The 21,557-nt window shown below is 39.6% G+C and overlaps 2 protein-coding genes across 3 annotated transcripts; one reads left to right on the plus strand and one right to left on the minus strand.

Annotated features, from left to right (window-relative positions):
* The first annotated feature begins 21 nt into the window (after positions 1-21).
* On the plus strand, positions 22-859 carry LOC135614860 (uncharacterized). The gene is made up of 3 exons (XM_065112678.1): positions 22-332; positions 413-514; positions 608-859. The coding sequence occupies exons 1-3, from the start codon at positions 126-128 to the stop codon at positions 686-688; spliced, it is 390 nt and encodes a 129-aa protein (XP_064968750.1). The 5' UTR covers positions 22-125; the 3' UTR covers positions 689-859.
* A 7,158-nt stretch (positions 860-8,017) lies between these two features.
* On the minus strand, positions 8,018-20,736 carry LOC135614861 (probable sugar phosphate/phosphate translocator At1g06470). Of its 2 annotated transcripts, XR_010487762.1 has the most exons (13): positions 19,904-20,736; positions 19,629-19,798; positions 18,614-18,699; positions 18,460-18,509; positions 14,395-14,462; positions 13,227-13,327; positions 13,016-13,028; positions 12,547-12,731; positions 12,304-12,390; positions 10,667-10,761; positions 9,653-9,810; positions 8,418-8,471; positions 8,018-8,315 (listed from the first exon to the last, which is right to left on the minus strand). XR_010487762.1 is itself a non-coding variant. In XM_065112679.1 (12 exons), the coding sequence occupies exons 1-11, from the start codon at positions 20,395-20,397 to the stop codon at positions 9,690-9,692; spliced, it is 1,470 nt and encodes a 489-aa protein (XP_064968751.1). In that variant the 5' UTR covers positions 20,398-20,736; the 3' UTR covers positions 8,019-8,471; positions 9,653-9,689. The 2 variants fall into 2 exon arrangements, 1 of the variants encoding a protein (XP_064968751.1); XM_065112679.1 differs by having other exon boundaries at positions 8,019-8,471.
* Positions 20,737-21,557: the final 821 nt, after the last annotated feature.

Genomic DNA, 21,557 nt, shown 5'->3' on the forward strand with positions numbered 1-21,557 from the left:
ATTTGTCATTTACGAGATCGAAATATACCAAATTGCTTCCGCTGTTGTGACTCGAACCTCAGGTCTCCCAGAGAACCAGTAGAAGCAGCAGCAGAAGAGGAAGAGAGGAACAACCTACGACACACATGGCCGAGCCTCCGCCACCCTCCCCCGGCGGCGATGACGACGGGTCGAAGGACGCCGCCATAGCGAAAGTGGCCGGGTTCGTCGTCTTCTCCGGCATCGCCATGAACATCATCAGAACCTTCTCCCCCAAGCCCCTCGAGCCCCAGGCACCATCTCCGCCGCCACAGTCGCCGACACCGTCGACCTTCCGAGAGATCTCCTCAAAGGTGAAGCCTTTAGTTACATTTTCTCCGAACCAAGCTGGGAATCTGGAACTCCTTTTCTTCTTTTGAATTCTGGTTCTCAGGAAACGACAGCAGACGAAAGATTGGGATCGAAGCCGTCCTCTGGTCGGGAGATCGAGATCGTGAAAGGAGATACCCTTTGGGGTCTCTCTCGAAAATACGGCGTAATCTTAATCACTCTCCCCTCTTTCTTCCTCGAGGAAAGTCGACGTTTTTGAAGGATCCGCAGCTGAAATGATGCTTCTTGGGTGCTTCAGGTGTCGATCAACGCCATCAAGGAGGCGAACGGGATCCAAGGAGACACCATCTACGCCGGAAAGAAGCTGATCATTCCATAAACTGCTTTCCATAATCCGTGTCTGGGATTTCAGCTTGTTGTACCATGTTGCTTGCTGGCATCTCAAGAACAAGAAGACATGTATCGTGGATGATTAGCTGATCTTTTCTGTTACTGTTTCTGATGGAATCTTCTTTTAGTTCGGTTTCATATCTAATTGGCATCTTTTTCATCGAGGATGCATCCACCATTGCTCAAATGAGATATCTTCACGATAGAAGTCACAAACTTCAAACCAAGAAAAAAATAAAAGATTTTATTCCATGCATGATTTTGATTTCAGAAGAAAAGCGTTAAGAAAATAGTATGTTGAAAAAGTTTTACACGTTCCAATGTGATCCAGATTCATACGCACAAGATTGTTACTTAACGTGTCTCTACGATGGAAACATCGAGCTTTTGAAGTGTCTTTTGTACGAAGATCGAGGTTAAAAAAAATTTAATCTAATTCATTCAACGTTTAAGTTAGTAACTCGAAACATATAAGTGTAAATGCAAGTTATAAATTTTTATACCTGATCGTAAAGGGATAAAATATTTTATATAATATTCAGTGGGGAGGAAGTCTCTAATTATCTCTAATAGCATTCTCATCTGTATTAGACCTTTGTCCGTGTTGGCAGATGGGTGAAGAGTAGCTTCCATTTTCTCCTTCCACCCTGGTTTGCATCTCTTTTTTTCTTTTTTAATTTATAGGCTTCCCGGTGGGCTACATTGGGTAATAGCCTACACATCTCGAGTAAAGGAATGGTCAACATTCTACCTTTTTACTTTGGACATTCTTTTCTTTATGTCTCTTGTCGTGATGGACTTAATCTCATGTGGGTCGGGTTTTTCCAACTTATGTGCCTTAGATACATATAGCCTTGTGCCTCTCGTCATAGTAGATTTCTTTAAACTAGGGTATGGTTTTCCTAACTTGTATGACTCGAGTATATTTTGTCTTGTACCTCTCACTATGACGAGTTTTTTATTACGAGGGTTGGGTTTCCCGCCTTATGTGCCTTGGGCACATTTTGTATTGTACCTCTTGTTATAGTAGGTTTTTTATTATATTGGTTGAGTTTTCTAACTCACGCATCGCGGGTATATTTTATCTTATGCCTCATATCATAATGAGTTTCTTCTCTAATGGGTTGAGTTTTTCCGACTCACGCGCGTCGAGTATGTTTTATCTTGTATCTCCCATTGCAACATATTTCTTATTACGCGAGTCGAGTTTTTCCGACTCACGTGTCTCGAGCATATTTTGTCCCGTGCTTATTATCATGGTGGATTTTTTTTACGCTTTTCAAGATGGTCTTCGTACATCGATCACTTCTATACTTTCCAGTATGGTCTTCGCACATTGGTCATTTTTGTACTTTTAGATGTGGTCTTTTGTATTTGACTTATAACATCATCATTACATCACAACCCTTCTTAACCGCGTACAAGATGCTGACTCCGTCATTCATTAGAAATCCCTTATGATTGACAATCCCCACGAGGAGGTAAAGGGGCCTAAGAGGAAAAGGGGAGACCCTGTCACTAAGGCAGAAGCTCGAGGAGTCGAGTTGGCAAGGCAACTTGAAGAAGTCGATCGATGCCTTGTCAAGAGCTAATTCAATTAGCACATATAACTTTGAACTCATCTTGGAAGTTGTAAGGTTTGGGGAGGAGACTATCCTTGTCTTATCTTGTGATATGTTAGTCTTTATTGGGTCGTCAAGTCTGCCTAAACACACACACACATAAGATCATGATAATGAGACCGATTCACCTTTAAACATAAACCTTAAATAATCCTAGTCATGTGTTACTCGAATGAGACATTGAGATAATCGGATATATTGGTGTGTTGTATACTCGTTCGTATGATTGAGGTAGTTGGTCTCATAGTTGCTCGTATAAGGATACTAAAGATACAGTGTATGTGCTCATTGGAGAATGAGTTCACTGGTTGATCCGCTCATGGAATACTAGATGGTTACTTATGCCTTATTGTCAAACAACGATTCCGTAGTCCGGGTAATATATTTGGTCCTTAGACTTGAGACACCAAGGATGTCCTGTATGAGTACTCCACTCTTTGATACCAAACTTATAAGTTTGGAAGTTTCAGATATAGTACAATCGATTATTATGAGTGGTAGCCAACCTTACGAGGGCTATTGAGTATCGATAGATGATCATCCGCTCTCGGTTTCATGAGAGAAATATCATGTGTATTCTTGCTCAAACAAAAAATCGTATGAGCCTGACAACACCATGTCCGGTATATGGTCTTTGGGATATTAGATGGAAGGGGGACTATAGGTACATGACAGATAGGTCCAAAGGATTGAATTCTCTTGTATCGTTTGGAGACTATAGCATAGTGGCCTAGTACGTCTGCAATCGATGAGTCGAGTAAATTATTATGAAGATAACAACTTACTAAGGCAAAAAGAGTTATGACAAGTATGACTCACGACCAGCTCGATATTGGGCTTAGAGGGTTACACACATATGGTAATTATTGCGACAAGTAGAGGTTCAGATATGAGATATCCGCTAAAGCCCCTATCTTATTGGATATCCAATAAGCCCCTGAATTATTAGTTGCTCATAGGTTGGGGCTTCTTGGTTGCCACCTCATATTCTCCTCTCCCTTTCTTCTCTTTAGAGAGCAGGCCTGGAGATTTGAGGAGCATTGTTGCAGCCCCGTTATGTGGATCACCGCTAAAGAGGAGGACTCTTGATCTCCTTCATCCACTCCTACATATTTGTAGGGATTCAAGGATATATGATCTCCATAAGTAACACAATTATATATCTCACACGTGGTTTTTTATTTCGTGGATTTTACGCACCAATCTATGCACGACGACGAACATGTATTGGGAAATTTGGGTTTTTGTTTTATGTTCTTTCGCTTCGCATATGATGTTGCTCTTAGATTTTCTTACATGATCGTATTGTTTACCTAGGAAATATCTACTACCATAAGTTTAACCAGTATTATTTTTTAGTAAGCCTCATTTCCGAATGTGTTATGTTGGTTTATAGTCATGAGAGGCAAGATAGAGTCGTCAGTGAACCCTATCAACGAATAAGTTATAGGGGTAAGGTCATTAGTTGATAACCGGAGTTTTTGAAAAGCATCAAAATAGAGGATATAAGTAGAGCTATCTATGTCAATCATGACCCTCTTCACCCAAGCATTGATTATTCACATAGATATTATTAAGACATCATCATGATTCAAGTTAATATACTCCATATTTTCCTCATTGAAGGTTATCTTCATGTCATTCTTCATCCTCGGGCAGTTTTCAATGGTAGCTTAGGCATAGTACTTTCCTCTTGTGTGGTCATCATCAGCTTGGTTAGAAGACTAAGCTTGCGAGTACACGAATGTTTCACCAAGATTATTTACAGTTTAGACCACGCATCGACAGCAGTCACATATATAGAAATCAATGGAGCGACGGATCCAACAACTGAGGCTTGAATAGCTTAGAGGATGAGACGATTTTGACGCGGCCATAATTTGTGAGTTGGATTAGATACTGGACTAGGTTCTTCGGGGATGTTGAGCATGACTAACAGATAACTGAAAGAGCCGTCGACGTAATCTAGCAAGTTGTATTCAAATAAAATGTTAGAAAATTGAGCCCGCTAGAATGCATAGTTGCCACTCTTTGATAACTTGAAAGGGATTAGTATGACAATATTGATGGAGATAAGCCTCGTTCAGAACTACGAGTCCTGTGGAAATAAAAACTGAAATATTGATAACCAAGACATCCACCTTTTTTTTTTTTTTTTTTTTTTTATACAACAGTCGCTGTGGCTGCGGCTATGGCTGCGAAGATTGTTCTTGTAGCGAAGATTGCTGCTGCAGCGAAGACTGCTGCGGCAGCGAAGACTACTGTTGCAATTGCTATAGATTACTGCTGCTGAAAACTATTGCTGCAGCGAAGACTGTTGCGGCAGAGAAACTACGGCGGGGAGCCTGGAAGCAGCCACCACGGCAAAGAAGACTGGTGGCGGTTGGTGCTACGAAGGCAGCTGTTCGGGCAAATGGAGGACGGCGGCCACCACGGCAGCATAGCGGACGCCAAAGTAGGCGAGGTTCTTGCGAGGGCGGGAGGTGGCCGAGCGGTCGGCGAGTTTGGACCAACTACAGTGCTTCGAGAGGCAGTGGGTGACGAAGTCGGAGAGGCGGGAGAAGAAGCCCGCAGGTGCCGGAGGAGAGGTAAGCAGCGGCGCTGCCCTTTCTAGCCGGACAGGAAAGAGGAGGCGGTGGCGGGAGAGGAATCACCGGTCTTCTATCCGCAAAGAGCAGTCTTTCTAAAGATGTTCTTCCCAGTATACTTGGCGGAAGGAGATCTTCCCAATAGCGAGGAATCTCGTAGCGGTTCGGGTTGTGCGCCAGCAGCTGTTGCTAGCCAGGAAGCGACCGCGGAGTTGCGTCATGGCAGAGAGGTTGGCGTCGGTTGTTGCTGGCCGCCAGAGCTTCGATTCTTGCTTTTCTAGTGAGAGAAACAGACGCCACAGCCGGCGACGGTGGTGAAGGTGACCGGCGAAGGGAAAGAAGGGCCGGAAGGGGAGGAACTGCAGTGTAGGAAGGAAGTCAACACTAGTCCTTTCGACTTCCACACAAACACCCAGAAGAGCAGCAAAAGGCTTCGGTAGAGCTGTCGATATATCCGCAAGGGAGATTGATTTGATATCATGTTAGAAAAGAGATAGAAAAAAAAATTACTAAAGAAGTTTGGATGTATTAATATATCCCTCTCCTATTTATATAGATTAGGAGAAAGAATTTTTCTCAACAGAATAAAAGATTTTAAATAGAGAGATTTCCTTTTAGTGTCAAATATATTAAGGGAATATGTTATTGATGCCATGATCAGTTCAAGATGATTCAGACCTGGACAAGGTTTTTTGAAATACTACCTATACGAAAATCGAGGTCGAGAGAAATTTTCGATCACTCCAATGTTAAAATTAGTAATCCAACTTATATGAGTTTGGATACCGAGTGTGCAAAAAAGATAATTCCCATAATTATGTCAAAAATGAACTCTTATATCAAATCATGAAAAGATAAAATATTTTATGAAATATCTGATGAGGAGATAACTTCTAACTATTTTTAATAATCTCTCATCGATCTTTTATCTATATCAATTTAGGAGAGATAATTTATAATTATCTATTTTTAATGGCCATATATGAAATTTTGGAGAGAATTTATAATTATCTATTTTGAATGTTCATATAAACCGACGGATGAGAGATGATATTTTTTTTAAGATTTTGGACAATTAGGTATCGGATGAAGATAACATGCGATGGAAATACTACATTATAACAATGATAAACTTCATCTGACTTGAATGAACGGATAAGCATGATAAGTTAAAATCCTGCGACTGCGACTGCGACTGCGACTGCGACAACCAGAGATGCCGCATAGCTGTGAATCATGATAAGTTAATGATTTGACATCACCTCCGTCCGTGTAAATTCTTCTACCTCAGTCGAGGCTTTGGTGGGACAGAACGCGGCAGTCATAGAAAATATATTAGCGTATGAACCAGTCAAAGTGTGGATTCGGCTAATGCTTGATCTCCGCCAGGAAAACATTGTGACGAGTGACTCGAAGAATCTAAATTTCACGCCCACAGAAAGCAAGTGGGAGGAAGAATTCCGTCGTTTGTCCCGTGTGGCCCCCGCTGGTATGGCCGTGATTCTGTAGTTTCTTTTGTTTTTGATGGTGGAGGAGGATGATCTAGTGGCGACTATATGTAATCCTGGCAATAGATTCGGGAGGGCTAAATCCAGAATGCATCTGACACAAATTGTGCAATATAGAACAAAAACATACATTATCTAAGATCCAAAATGCTATGTACAATTGCTTCCTAATCACGACATTATCTCAAAGACCACAGAAAGAAGAAAGAAGGCGGCGTTGGACAGAGGGATAGATTGGGAATTTATGATGGATAGCGAGACTTCATCGGACGGTGGAAGCGACCGCGTGCGCCCAGCTCCTGAGCTGGCCCTTCAGGTCTGCCCCGGCGACGCCCGCCGGAATCAAATTCATCAACAGCCTCTCCTCCGGCTTCGCATCCGCCACCTCCCATGCCTCAGAGAGGTACGGCCGGGAGACGGCTGCGTCGACTGGTGCGGCAGGCGCCGCCTCCTCTTCCGAGGCCCTGTTCCTCCCCAGCCCCAGCCTCTGCAGCGCCGGCACGATTTCCAGCAGCCGGGGATCGGTCTCCGCGTCGGAGAACGTAAAACCCAAGTCCACTAAGCCCTTCAGCTCCTCGAATTCCAAATCCGTCAAACTCTTGCTCTTTTCCTTCTTCTTCCTCCTCCGCCTCCCTCCTCTCTGCCCCCACCTCCCATAGCTCTTTGTCTCACTGCCGCCGGCGGCGGGGGCCACGGGTTCGGCCCCGGCGAAGGGGTCCTCCGATGGCGCCTCCTTCCCGGAGAGGATGGTGCATAGCTTCGGAGGGCGGATGGTGAGGGAGGCGGAGGGGACGGGGGCGGGGGAGAGGGCGGGGGCGTGGACGGACTCGTCGCTGAGGGAGCGGCGGTGGCGGCGGTGAAAGAGCGGCGTGCGGGTAGTGGGCTGAATCGGCGAGGTGTGGAGGGGGTCCGGTGGCGGCCGTGGAGGAGGAGGTGGTGATGAGCTGAGGATTTGGTGGTGGAACCAGTAAAGATCAAAGAGGTGGAGGACGTGGGAGCCGTCCTCCTCCGGTGCCGGCGAGAGAAGGGAGGAAAGTGGAGGAGGATTTGATCCTCCCGTCCGCCGGACGGGTACATCCATCAGCAGGATTAGAGGCGATATTACGACCCAACCATTTAGACATCATAATTATAGTGGATCAGCACGTGCGTTAAACACTCGATAGTTTACGGTGCGACGTCGTTGTTGACGGCGACAATGTTGGCGGCTGCGATCGGCTGTCGACCATCAAGTAGCAACCACGGACAAACTCGGTGCTTCGATCACGTGTCATGCGTCGAGCACCAAAGACGAGGCTTCAGTGATCCAGTGATCGACTGAAACGTGGCTACTGCTCGATTTAAGTAAATCTTCATATTAAAAAAAAGAAAAGCCATGCTAATATCAACTGCCATCAGGTAAAGGTGCATGATTAGGTTCGGAGATATCAAATTAATAAGGTATATAGACAACAAACTTAAATCCAAAATCATTAACTTTGAAGCCGATATATAATATATGTAATTTTACCAAAAAATATATGTCCACAGGAATAACATATCTTCATCAATATTTTTTATAAAATATGATATTCAACCCTAGAGAACTTGAAAAAAAGTTTTTATTATACATTTTAGATCAATCAACCACTTCTATTAATACAAGCCAATAGGGCTTTAATTGTAGTACAATTAAATGAATCATATTGGGGAAGAAAATTTCACCGTCAAAAGGCAGTCTTTTTTTTACACATTTTGTGATACATCAACCGGCCAACTTTTGCTTGGCCATGGTTGTTTCTTCGACTCTGTTGCTTGAGAAGTAGATAGTTATAAGACAATATATCAACTTAAAGCTTCTTGCTCTGAAGGAGATGAATGGAAGTTCAGACCAAGCAACCAAATAGCACGACCATATGCTAGGGCAAAAAAAAATGCAGCGATCGGAATCAATCAGCAAGGCGGAGTTCCATATGCTGTCTAAGAGAACTTCCTTGATAAAAACAATTTGATGAACTAACCAACAAACTTGCAGGCCAGAAGATCCTGAAGAATCTGGAAAGGCGTGGATAACTCTGTACACCATGTGGGAGAGGTATCAGATTATAGCAAAACTTGCATAAAAGTTAGGTGCTAATCAAATTAACTATTTTTTAAAATAATTTACTGAATATGTTGACAAAGACTAGCAACCGTACTTAGCAAACAAAATTATAAATGAAAAAAGTTAGGTCACAAGTAGCAGTTCTTGCTAAAGACTATTGTAAAACCAACATCAGTGGTGCTCATGAATGATACTATTACTGAGCTCAAAATCAAACACCAGTCAAACAGACAATTTATAGTACTTGATTGCCAACCTGGCATGTTGAAGCACGATGAATCGTACTAGCACTTCAACTAATGTCAGGTTGTTTTATGTTGTTCAATTTTTTGATAGGTGGTAAGCTGCAAAAACAATTCAACGAGGCTATGTTCGAAATCCATGGATGGAAATCAATCCATCATATTCTGCTATCATTAAACATATATGCACCCACACAGAATTTGGCATTTTCTATAAATTGTTCAAGAAACATATTTTTTTTCTTTCATATCAAAATGTCATATACTGATTGATGAAACATAGTCTAATGTTGCAACCGCATTTTAGATCATGTCGAAAGTTGATTATTGGTACAGTCTATATACTTTTCAAAAATATATATATTGACTATAGTGCATGAAAAATGGATTGCAACTTGAGTTCCCTAAACCATCTTATGTGGCATAAAAAATATGAAATAACCATCATTAGCATTTAGCTTGTATCCGTCTTTTGTTGTGGACTTAATAAATACTCCAGTGACAAGCAATATAAGGTCCAACGCATTTCAAAGTTCGAACAATGAAGAGGTAGGAAGAAGGAATTCAAAGTCAGTCGAAGCAGATATCAGACCTACCACAAACTGAGGATCTAGATTCACGAGAAAAAAAAAAACTATTTTTCATGCCTCACCACATTTATTAGACTACCGGCTAGAAATATTTTATTCGGAATGATAATCAAATGGACAAGACATATTTTCACAAACAAGACCTGCAATTCAGTGCAAATGAAGATCAACAAATGCTATGAGGGGAAGGGAAACCTAAAGGATGAATCAAACAGTTATATTAACCACACAAAGATACGTAAAAGTTGAATTGTTGAAGCAAGAGACTTCAAAGATGAAAAGAATTGTTGGTTAAGATATATGTAATAGAGGCATCTCACCAATTCAAAATTGGATATCTCTGGTGTCTGGCATGAATCAATTTTCAATATCTAGAAGTTCCATGTCATCAAGGATGACATATTTTACTGCTCCACTGGGACTTGAAGAAATGGCTTCTTCATTTCCGCTTGGCTGACCCGTCTTCAGTTTTTCATATCTGCAATATCAAATTTGAAAAACTAGTGATACCAACAATTTTCGGATAAGAACTCAATATAAATTGCCATATTATAAATTAAAATGTGCACTCCATATGGCCAATCTAGGAGTGGTCTATTTTATATCTGGCTCATGGCTGGAATCTGCTAAGATTTTCTCTTCCATGTGAAAATTTAAGCGTAATGGCTGCTGCCATGAAAGTATCTGTCTTTGAACCAATGCCTAAAGTTCTTATACTTCCAATAATCCTGATTAAAACTACAGCCAGAGCTAAGTGAATTGAAGTGTATTAGTTTTTATTTTAGGCAATTACACACTGAATTTTTCTTTAGGGTAATCAAGTCAGAGTACAAATATTTAAAAAGTGATGTTTCAACAGTCCATAACCAATACTCTTATCCTTCAGGGTCAAGCAATAACACTAACATGGACCTCCACACTCAAAAGTGTTGCTTTAGGACCAAGGAGTCAGCATACTGAATTGAACAAATGATTCTCGTATAAGATACCAACCCCCTTTCAGGTATCACATGTGCCAATACCTATTGCTGCGAGTCATCAAATTCATGGACACCAAGAATGGATGCAGTAGTCAACATTGGTACAACCTATATACACACATGAAGAGGTGATGGATGACCTAGAAAGGCTGAAATTAGCTCAAAGTTGGAATTTTCAAGAGTTTTACATTCAGGTTTTGGAATGAATGGCAGGAAAAAAATGTCAACAGCAGCTCCAAGTTTCAGCTAGAAATCATCATAAACTTTAACTGCACTATTACCATGGACTACACTAGCAATTGTAAGACAGAAAATTGCATATACCACAAAATAAAGAAAAAAATATTTACTTACTTGTACCAGTTGAATAAACTGACACCAGTAATGATTATAAGAAGTCCAATTCCTTTCAACAAGGTGAACTGGTCATGGAAGTAAAACACGGCAACCTGGAAAATTTTTGTATAATAAAAAATTACTCCTGTATTCATTAACAACACAATTTGTCCAAGCTACAAACTAGTGATGTTAGAACCAGAAGCCAAATGAGAATATTGCAGGGAAACTCAATAAGAATTACTTGATGGGAAAAATAAACAAAGATATGTTAGTACTTAGTATGTTAAGAAAATTCAATGTTGGCTAGTAAAGAAAGTCAATGAAGAAGTAGGGATACATAAACCTGAAAGAGATGGACACAGCTGCTCAGAGTGTTATTATAAGTCATATTATATGTAGCAGCATTTCTTGATAGACCATAAAAGTGGACAGTTAAATCTTAATGTTGTTCTTCACTAGTACATACACTTTGCAATTAGATGTGAATAGAAAATTCTATAAATAAACTTCTAGATATAGCAAAAACAATCACTAATTACAGAAACATTCAACTAATATAAGATAAATACCACTGCAATATTGCTGTGGTAATTCAATAACTAACTAGCATTGTGCTACTTCTAAAGACAAATGCTCTTGATGGACCATAAAGGAATTATTTGTAGTCTTGGTCAAATTCCATGTGGAGTTACTTATACTACCAAAACATTATGAGGGTGTGGTGCTGCTTTCAATACGTTGACATACTACTTCAAAAATGATTTTGCAGTTGTGCTATCATTGCTGCTGGTTGCTATTGTGTGTTCTTATTTGAAGTGAATTTGTTCCAATATTTTGGTTTTGCATTGTTTATAACCTTTGCAAAGATTGATAAAAAATGTGCTAATTCATTTTGCATGCTATTTCAAGATTTTGATGAGGCATGTCTTTGTAGTCTGTTAGTTTAGATGGAGGGTCATTGAATTTCAAATGGATGTTAGTTACTGAAAAATGAAATCAAAGGAGAAGTGCACAAGGATTAAAGTTAATGTAAGCATAAAAGTAGAAAGCGTCCCCTCTTTGAGATAAAGGTTGCCTTAACCACATCATGTTTAACTTGAAAGTATATAAAGCAAGGTTCGCAATACCGTACCGTACCGGTATTTCGATCTGGGCTCGATACCAATACGGTACACCCAGGTGCCCGAGTACTATAGTACTGCTACAGTATACTGCTGCACTGTACTATTATTATAACAGTGCACTACAACAGTACTGTACTGTTGCAATGCTACAGTGCTTTACAACAGTGCCTGTGCCACTACCGTGCACTACACCAGTGCACTGCTACAGTGTGCAGCGCACTGCTACAGTAGACCGGTACCGGGTGGTCCGCGTACCGCTAGCCTATCAGACCGGTACGTATCGCCCGTACCGGGCAGTACGATCCGGTATGGCAGACCTTGATATAAAGATTGGAGTGTGTCATATCTGTATTGTCATGTAGAACCATTGGCCGATTCATCATAGCATCAAAAGAAAATACAAAGAAATCACTTAATAAGGTAAACTAAAAAAAGAAAAAATAACAAAAATATATGCTAATATAATGAACCAACTTAACTAAAAATTAGCTATTTAATCAAAGATGGAATTGAATTATCAACTCTCACCACAATAGTAACTGCTTCCTTCACAACGCCGGCTATAGAGACAGTTACAGCACTGGTTGCTGAAACAAGAATATATTCAGTTAACACCTGCAATTATCAACAATTTACTGCCCTTATATTAGTACATAAGAATAAGTGATCCTGATAGGATAGTTATACGAGACCATCGCTGCAAATAACACACAGCAATAATGAGGGATATTGTTATTAAGTGAGAAGAACAAACCATTTTCCAACACATACCATAAAAAAGGCCAATGCTCCACCAATTAGCATTAAGAGACAGCTGCGGGCAACATGCCATGGACTATCAAAGTATGTATTTGTGTCAAAATCATGCCAAGGATCCATTATAAGAGAGAGAACCAAAGTTGCTACAACCATGGTAGGAGTAACATAACTCATCAGAGTAATTGGATTCTTTAAACCTGAATAAGAACAAAATAAACACACTAACTTTTATTGATATAAGCAAGGTTTTGTCAAAAACAGTTTCACAACTTAAAAACTTTGCAATTATTAACTCAACAAAAGACAATTTAATTCAGTATAAATTCCAATACGATCAGGCAGAAACCAAAGAGAGCATGTTGTAAAAATATTACTGGACAGACCAATCGGATTCATGGTGAGTGCATGGAGATAGCACTCTATACTGTTCTATAAATTCTTTTTCTTAATTCACTAAAAAGAGGAAGGATGGACTGCTTACCATAAGCTTCTTTCTTCATGTCGAGTCAAGAAATGACATGCAAAATAATAATAATAATAATAAATGTTAGCATAAGAGGAAAAATTATCACATTTGACATATAATATCGTTAATAATTTAATTACGGAACCTTAACTGTTTTTATCCAAGTTAAAATTCACACTGAATGGAAACGCTTAAATCATTTTCAAGCAAGTATTCATGTACACACCTGCAAAAGAATCTGGGTCATGGACCAGCGAAAACCACTCATAACAGCAGCAAACATGACAAAGACAAATCCCCAAAATTCAAACTCTGTCTCCTTGGCAACTGGCAAAAATCATATTAGTCAATCACATTATAGAGCTTAAAAATATTATCTGACATAAAGAACATACTGTATTATCATATTTGATAAATTAGCAGCCAACCACCAATCAATAAACATGGAAAAGACAAGACATTTTTCTTTATAAATCTAAAGAAAGCTTGAAAAAATGGTCTATTAGGAACACAACACATAAACTGAAGAGGGGACACATACTTTGTTAAGGGGAACAAGAGGGGACACATACTTGGTAATTCAAGGATGTTTATCTATAGGTTTCCTTCATGTTTGCAGGTGAATCCACAAATTAGAACATGCCAGTAAAAGGCACATACATATCCATACAGTGGAAACATGAAACAAACAAGCCTTGTTTAGGAAAATTCCTGGATGGGTAAGTTTAAATGAAACAGTATACATAGAACCTACAAGTGCTAGTGCCCATGGTATTGCAGTGTACAGAGAACCTATGCGAAGCAATGTGAAGTTTGGTGCCTTAACCACCTGCATACTTTGGCCACTTTCCCGTTGTATGGGAGTTCCAATTACATGTATCAACAGGACACAGAAAACAGAAACCATGTTCATTGTGGAAAATTGGCCAGCTTGGCTCAGATGAAACACAATTCAGCTTAAGGTCTATACATTGACTCAGGGTTTTAGCTTCTAATGCACACAGCTACTTCATGTTGAGTCTCATGAGCTCTAAGATTAACAGGTAACCGCTCATGATTTCTCATATTTGTCATAATATTTGTATATTTTGTGCCTTTACTTCAACAATGAGATCTCATACTTTTAACGAATGATGAACTTTGGTCAAAATAGACAATTTATAAGGTGATTACCTACACATTTCAATTTAGCAAATGCTTTTCTGATGGCGCACCAAAGGAAATGCACGAACAAGAATATTGCATTAATATATATACTGCTAACATTTGCAAATTTTATTTATGCAACTTCTTGAAAATATGAGATCTTCTCATTTTTAAAATTTTAGAAAGGCTCAGATATAGTATTTTTTCCTGACAAAAGAACAATAATTGGATACATGAAGTTAAAATACCTGTTAACAGAACTCCAATGGAAATGATTAATATGATGCCCAGAAGCTTAACACTCGGAGTTTCCAACCTAAAGTGAAAAATACATATATAATAATGGGCAAGAAGGCATAAATATTATTACAGTGGGTGTATGTCACCATAGCATCCAACAAAGCCTTGCTATTATATCAAGACAGAAAGAAGGCCAAGAACTTTTGTGTGAGCATTATCATACTGACTTTCAAAATATATCAAACATACACAATAGAAAATTGGCAATGAGCAGAATATTATTTCACACAACAAATCATCTGGCAATGAAGATACAGAAAGGTTAGCAAAGATAAGAATCACAAGAAAAGAAAACATTTAGAGGGAAAATTTCCAGACTAAAAATCTACAGTAACTAGTAAAGGTTCCTGTTTCCTTTACTTCTCATAATGTTTCTCCTCTTTTTCTACGGATGGTGTCCATGTCATCATGGCTTCAAAAGTTCAGCATAGCAAATGCTATCACAAAAGATATGCTTGAAATCAGGATCTACCTACGTACAAGGTGAGAACAAATGCAGGAGGAAAAACATTATCTTCAGAATGAACATCCTTGTGGCAAACATGATCAGCGTTATGAAAACAAATGCCAGAAGGAACTTGAATTTACGAGAATAGTCTAAACACCAAGAAGGAGCTAAGAATAAATGAAGTACAACTATGATGGATGAAATCACCATTCATGAATGTACACATTATTAAGAAATCATCCTACGCATGTACAACAGTGTTTTTTTATTGGCTACCACACTATACATCAGAACCATGAAATGCCTATCATCAATGATTCTCAATGGATAATCATCGCCGATAACTTCATTAGCAAGAAGAGACACTATAGAGTAAGATCGAGGGAAGATGTAAATGATCACAAAGATAATGGATAAAATAGGATCCATGTATCTACCCCACTAGCAGAGACTTGAGCTTTGTTTTTGGCAGTTTCTGATGTGTAGTCTTACATTGATAGAAATAATAGAAGATAAGAACAATAATTGAAGAAGCTTTATTGTAGAAATGAAATAGCTTTAGCTTGAATCTATTAACATGTTCCCTCTCCTATTTATAGGAATTAGGAGGAAGGATTTCCCTAACAGAATAGAAGATTTTCCTCAACAGAATAGAGAAATTTCCTCATATAGTTAGGAAAATCTTATCTTCTATCATGCCCCCGCAAGATGGTGCTCCTGACAAGGATACCAATCTTGGATTGATGCAAAGAATTGTTTACAAGCAAGAGGCTTCATGAGTAAAATAAGTGTAGATCGCTGCTGCTGCTGCTGCGATTGCTGTTGTTGTGATGGCACATGCGTTCCCTTCATTCTCCTTAAGTCTGCCGAATGTTGATAGATCAGCAAAGACTACCGCGGTGAGGAAGATGAGGATTGACCACGGAGCCTCTTAGGAATGCAACGGCGTTGGTCACTGGCCGAAGGGTGAAGCTTTACTTTTCTCAGCAACGTTGGTCGCTGGCCGAAGGCAAGAGCGAAGCTTCGCTTTTCTCAACGACGTTGGTCGTGGTTGCGATTACGACGGCTGCGACGGTAGAGAAGAAATCTACAGCAATGTTGCAGTGTTGCTACTATAGCAAAGGAGGAAACTGCAACAGAGGAGGAAGCTGTAGTAGAAGAGGAAGCTGTAGCAAAAGAGGAAGGAAAATAACTACAACGAGGAAGAAAGGTGGGACAGTGTTGATGAGCGCAACACTAGAGATGCCGTAGCGGAAGGGAACGTACGTTGGCGCAAAGTGGCAACACCAATGATGAATTGGCAGCGAGAAGAGAGCTTGCTCTAGGCAAGCGGCTCTGATACCATGATAGAAATAATAGAAGATAAGAACAATAATTGAAGAAGCTTTATTGTAGAAATGAAATGGCTTTAGCTTGAATCTATTAACATGTTCCCTCTCCTATTTATAGGAATTAGGAGGAAGGATTTCCCTAACAGAATAGAAGATTTTCCTCAACAGAATAGAGAAATTTCCTCATATAGTTAGGAAAATCTTATCTTCTATCGGTATTCTGTTAGGAGCACCATCTTGCGGGGGCATGATAGAAGATAAGATTTTCCTAACTATATGAGGAAATTTCTCTATTCTGTTGAGGAAAATCTTCTATTCTGTTAGGGAAATCCTTCCTCCTAATTCCTATAAATAGGAGAGGGAACATGTTAATAGATTCAAGCTAAAGCCATTTCATTTCTACAATAAAGCTTCTTCAATTATTGTTCTTATCTTCTATTATTTCTATCATACATCAGCTGCTGACTGGAAAATTGGAAATATCCATGGTGTGGCTTGGAGTAGTATAGAACCTCAAATATATGCAGATTATTCCAGAGACATATCAAAGTGTCCCACTTGTTAAGGAAGCAAGAAGGTGTTGGGATAGCAGAAGAAAAAAATTCTAAAATGCACTGGAGCATAAATGTTGATGTTGTGAGAATGTGAAATACCATAAGTTCATGAGAAGACAAGGAAAAACAAAAAAGAGTCCTGGTTTTAGTGTTAGTCTCATTTAGCAATTAATATTGATAATCAAAGAGTTAATCAATTGTGCAGTCATATGGACAAGGTTATGCTGGTTATTATCACTAGTATTCATTATGGGTCAAAGAAAGAAGAAAATAAATGTTTGCCTTGGTATGACAAGGTGGCCATACATCTTATAAGGGCACCTTTGTTCTAATTAAGAATATTTGCAAAGGGGTTTATTCCTCATCTTCAGCCTGTAGATTACAGTTTCCTTCTTTTGGGTTTTGAAGGTATTTTCGTAAATGCATCATTTATAGAATCTGCTAACAAATCTTGGGCTAATAATGCCATATTTTCCTTAAGAAGACTAAAGCTTGAAAATGGTCTGACCACAATCTATTAGGTATGCAGACGTGTGTAACATGACATTCTAGGTTGTACTGGTAGAATGAAGATGGTAATGAAGATAGTTGAATTTCTTTACTAGCATAATTTGCAAAAGATCATATTATGCAGGTAAACTACATCATCTAGCACAGATACTTCACCATGCTCCACCTTCTCCTCCAACCGACAAATTCACTTTCAGACACCAAAAGTTTAGTTGCACAAAATACACTTCAAGTTGTAAATTCCTGTTGACGTCTCCAAAACCATCTGTTCCAATTTCATTTTTGATACTTTACTATCCCATTAGGCTTTAGCATGACTCATGGTGCATTTTGTCCTGTTGTTGTTCGGTGAGAATATTAAAAACAAGTATGTTTAGATTCTAAACCAAGGTCTAAATCTTAGACTGTGATCAAGACTTAGAACTAGAAAACAGAGCATTGTGTTGGTACTCCTGGCTCCTGAGTCAAATCAAATGAACCAGAACATGCTCAATCAAATGTCCTTCTTGTTTTAGATGAGTCCTGAACCGAACAGCTAAGTCAAACTGGATAAATAACAAGCCAAACCAAAGGACTAAAATCCACACATTTTGGAAATGTTTCACTATATCAATCATGAGGGTGACCGACACTATAAGTGGGTGCAACCCACTAATCCTCCGTGTTAGATGAAGGTGTCTGATTCTAGGTGAGGTGCCAGTACCACATGAGCCTCCTTTTCAGTCACCAGAGAGTATAGAGATGCCACCAAAACTTAAATCTTTAACACCAAATTAAAAAAAAAAACAATATTTGTTTTCCTAGATTATATTTTCAAATTTTTTTACTAATATTTGCTCCTGAAAGTAAGGCTATATTATGTTATGTGGAGAATCTTTTATTCATTTGATTTAGGCTGAGGATTAGCTTCTCATATGCATCATTGGAACATGTTGCATCAACTTGAATTCCATTGCCCAGACTAAGTTAAATGTACAAAATATTGCTGGATGGATGACATGAGTTTCTTAATTATATTAGTCATGCTGCTAGATTTTCAGAAATGAAGAAAAAAAATTAAAAATACATTTGTGAATCTCATATGTACAAATATGGATAATAAAGAAGAAAATAAGGACAAAATATTGAAGTAAAAGAACTACTCAAGTATATAAAAATATAAAGAGTTACCTAAATGCAAATGCAAAAAGCAGAAGAAATACCGGAGAGGCTGATTTACACTGCATGATATCAGCAAAAGCAGAACAAAGGCAAAGTGTCAGAAGCTTTAGTGGCATGTGTGAGAAAACAATGATTCAAGAAGTTTCTCTTGAACAAAACAAACCATTGTAGCAAATGTCACGGATATGAAAACAAGAGAAGCATTGCTCAAGTTTATGTCAAGTGCAGTTCCAAGAGCTGTTGGCACAACTGCAAAAAGTAAAACCCTTGTCTAGCATTAGTACACAATTGTTAATATATGAAGATCCAGCTACGTGTGTCTCTCAAACATACATAATATTTTCCATCTGCACTTGAGTAGATAATATTATCCATTTTACAAAGTAAAATGATAATCTTGCTGTCAAAACATAAGAAGTTGCATGTAATATAAAGTTATGAATAATAACACAAGAATAGAAAGAGACAACCAGCTCTGAGGTAACAGTGAATTTCAAGATCGGGAATCAAAAAATTGGAATGGCATAACAATTGAAAAAACCCAGTATCGATGACTCATACATACTGCTGATTAAAAGACAGGTATTAGGATTCCTAGATGCATATAAAGATTGTAAATCAGAATCTGAGAAGTTACAATAACAATAATTGTTAATAGAAATTAGAAATGCTGGCAGTCACATTATTGTACCAAAGTTATGGATCATCCAACTTATAAAAATTCCATATTCCAAACTGTTAGATACACCTTGATTTCTCACTTAAATTATATCCATTAACTCATCTTTACAAGTAAAACGAATAAGGCTGTGCAAATTTTAGAGTATTTGCGGACGTAAATGGTAAAAGAATTCTCAAATTTCGCATATATTATTGTCATATTGTGTAAGGAGTAGGAACTGCATATGCTACAGTAGAATGATGCAAGTTTGGCATACAAGTAGCAACCCGTAGGATGACTTGATACATGACCAATACTGAGTGAGTAAAAAAATCCAAAAAAGCGCTGTTATATGAGAAACATGCATGGCATCACACCATTAAGGCACAAAAACAGCAATAACATGTTAACATATTGCAGGATGTGGATTATGGAATTGATATTTAAAGTTATTTCAAACTGATCTGCCAAGGTGTCGAAACTGGTCTGAGGAAGAAATTAATGGTAAGACAGCTACCTTTAATGAAGTAATCCTTCCATGTCATTTTAATGCCAACATCACCTTTCCGAGACTGTATGCACACCACTATTTTTGATAAAATAGCTTGCAATGCAAAATGAAATGTGTTCATCAATAATGGTGCTGGAAACTTCCCTAACTTATCCCCTAAAAGTGTCTTATTGTACCTATACAAGAGAAACCATACAAAAACAGTCTATTAACAATTAGCAATCAAATTAATAAGAGCAAGCATATAAAGAACGTACAATTCGAAGCATCTAAATACTCACAATGTCAAACAAGTGCTGAATGTGTACCAGACCAAAATATAAAACAATGTCTTGAGTACAACGACCGTGGAGATGGTGCTCTCTGCAGCCCTTTCTAATTCTTCGAGCTTCAAAATCGACTGGCTCGGATGCAGACCATTCACCACGTCGATGGGAACGTACTTGTTACCGTTCGGGTTCCCCTCGGCACCAACAACCGCGGTCCTCTGGCGAAAGTAGGGCGATATCTGGGTCTTAGGCTCGACGGCTACATTATTGTTCAATCCCTCCCCATGGATCAATGGCGACTCGACATTCTCGGCCTCTTCCGGCATACCGCCGTCGCAAGATCCATCGACCGAGCAGCTCGACCGCTCGATGCCGTCGCCGCGGCACCGGTTGGAGATATATAGGTCCTTGTGGAGCACCTGCCCTTCGGTCTCGGTCCGATCCTCGTCAACCTTCGTTCCCGCCGCTCCGACATCCTTCTTCGCTCCGTGATCGCCCTCGGCCATCGGTTCTTGATCAATTCTTGACCTCAAATCAGCATCTGCCCATCAAATCTCCCCGGACTCTGGCGGAAACCGATCCAAGAAAGCGAGACCAAGAAGGAAACGGCCCCAATGAGATCGAATTCTTGGATCTTGATCGATCGCAAGAAGGTGCGAACGAGATCGAAGAGGAGTTCTCGAGATCTCTTTGGAATTGGAACGTGACGCGCAGCTGGATCTGGATCCACGGATGTTGGGGGGCCGAGGAGGGAGGGAGGAAGGAGAACAACGAGGGGAAGCCGTTGTCGTTCGGTTTGTGCGTCGCAGTCGCGATGAAGGCAAGAAATCAAAAAAGGCGGTCTTCTTTACGGGAGAAATCGTAGCTGCTGTCATTAATGTTCGTCGCGAGGGGCCCGCGCCGTGCGTCGGTCGTCCCTGCCAATTGTAAGTTTAGGATCCCCTCCAATCCGAACAAAAATAATTCGGCTCCGAGTCTAAAATCTCAGACGTCCATTGGCGCTCCCTCGCATCTTTGCCATCCGTTCCAATCGACGCAAACCACCTGCTTTAAAAGCGGCGGGCGCCGATAACGTTCACGGAGGCGTCTAAATGGATGGTCAGGATAAAAGACTTAGATCGATGGACGGCTGCGATCCGAATATTGGAATCCTCTGGTTTGAATCTAATCCAATCGGAGTGGCCAGTAAAGCCTCCAGGCGAGGACCAATGGACGGTTGTGATATGAAAACTAGAATCGTACGGTAAATGTTTGATTTGGATGATTCGTTTTAAAGATTAAAACGGAGAGGATCCGCACCGAGGTAGGACCCTTCAAAATTGTTCTTATCGTTTTGCCGCACATGAATGAGTAAAATAGTCGTGGTTGGTCGCAAGTTGTCAGGCGGATGATGTTAGTACATGTCTGGTTGGAAAGCGGGATCGAGTTGTTCGACGACAACATATGTGTTTGTGTTGGTGTTGGGTGATTCGTATGATACTCTCTGACAGGAGCATCAGACGAACACCCAGTTTTCGTATTTCTTGCATGTACATCTCTAAATAGTTACTTGGGTGCGGATCCGCTCTGTTCGTTTTGAATTATTAAGGAATAAAAATTTATTTTATGCTTAATGAAATAGACGGTAGAAATTATGAAATTAAAAAAAAAGACGGCAACGATAGAT

The sequence above is a fragment of the Musa acuminata genome, chromosome BXJ2-6 (assembly GCF_036884655.1).
Source record: "Musa acuminata AAA Group cultivar baxijiao chromosome BXJ2-6, Cavendish_Baxijiao_AAA, whole genome shotgun sequence".
Taxonomy (NCBI): domain Eukaryota; kingdom Viridiplantae; phylum Streptophyta; class Magnoliopsida; order Zingiberales; family Musaceae; genus Musa; species Musa acuminata.

Excerpts from the sequence above, each read along its gene's own strand:
- LOC135614860 (XM_065112678.1), top strand. The coding sequence starts at position 126 with ATGGCCGAGCCTCCGCCACCCTCCCCCGGCGGCGATGACGACGGGTCG. Across the intron at positions 333-412 it reads TCCGAGAGATCTCCTCAAAG|GAAACGACAGCAGACGAAAG; the intron begins GTGAAGCCTTTA and ends TCTGGTTCTCAG. Across the intron at positions 515-607 it reads GTCTCTCTCGAAAATACGGC|GTGTCGATCAACGCCATCAA; the intron begins GTAATCTTAATC and ends TGGGTGCTTCAG.
- LOC135614861 (XM_065112679.1), bottom strand. The coding sequence starts at position 20,397 with ATGGCCGAGGGCGATCACGGAGCGAAGAAGGATGTCGGAGCGGCGGGA. Across the intron at positions 18,700-19,628 it reads GAAGGATTACTTCATTAAAG|TTGTGCCAACAGCTCTTGGA; the intron begins GTAGCTGTCTTA and ends TACTTTTTGCAG. Across the intron at positions 10,762-12,303 it reads AGGAAGCAGTTACTATTGTG|GTTGCCGTGTTTTACTTCCA; the intron begins GTGAGAGTTGAT and ends AAAATTTTCCAG.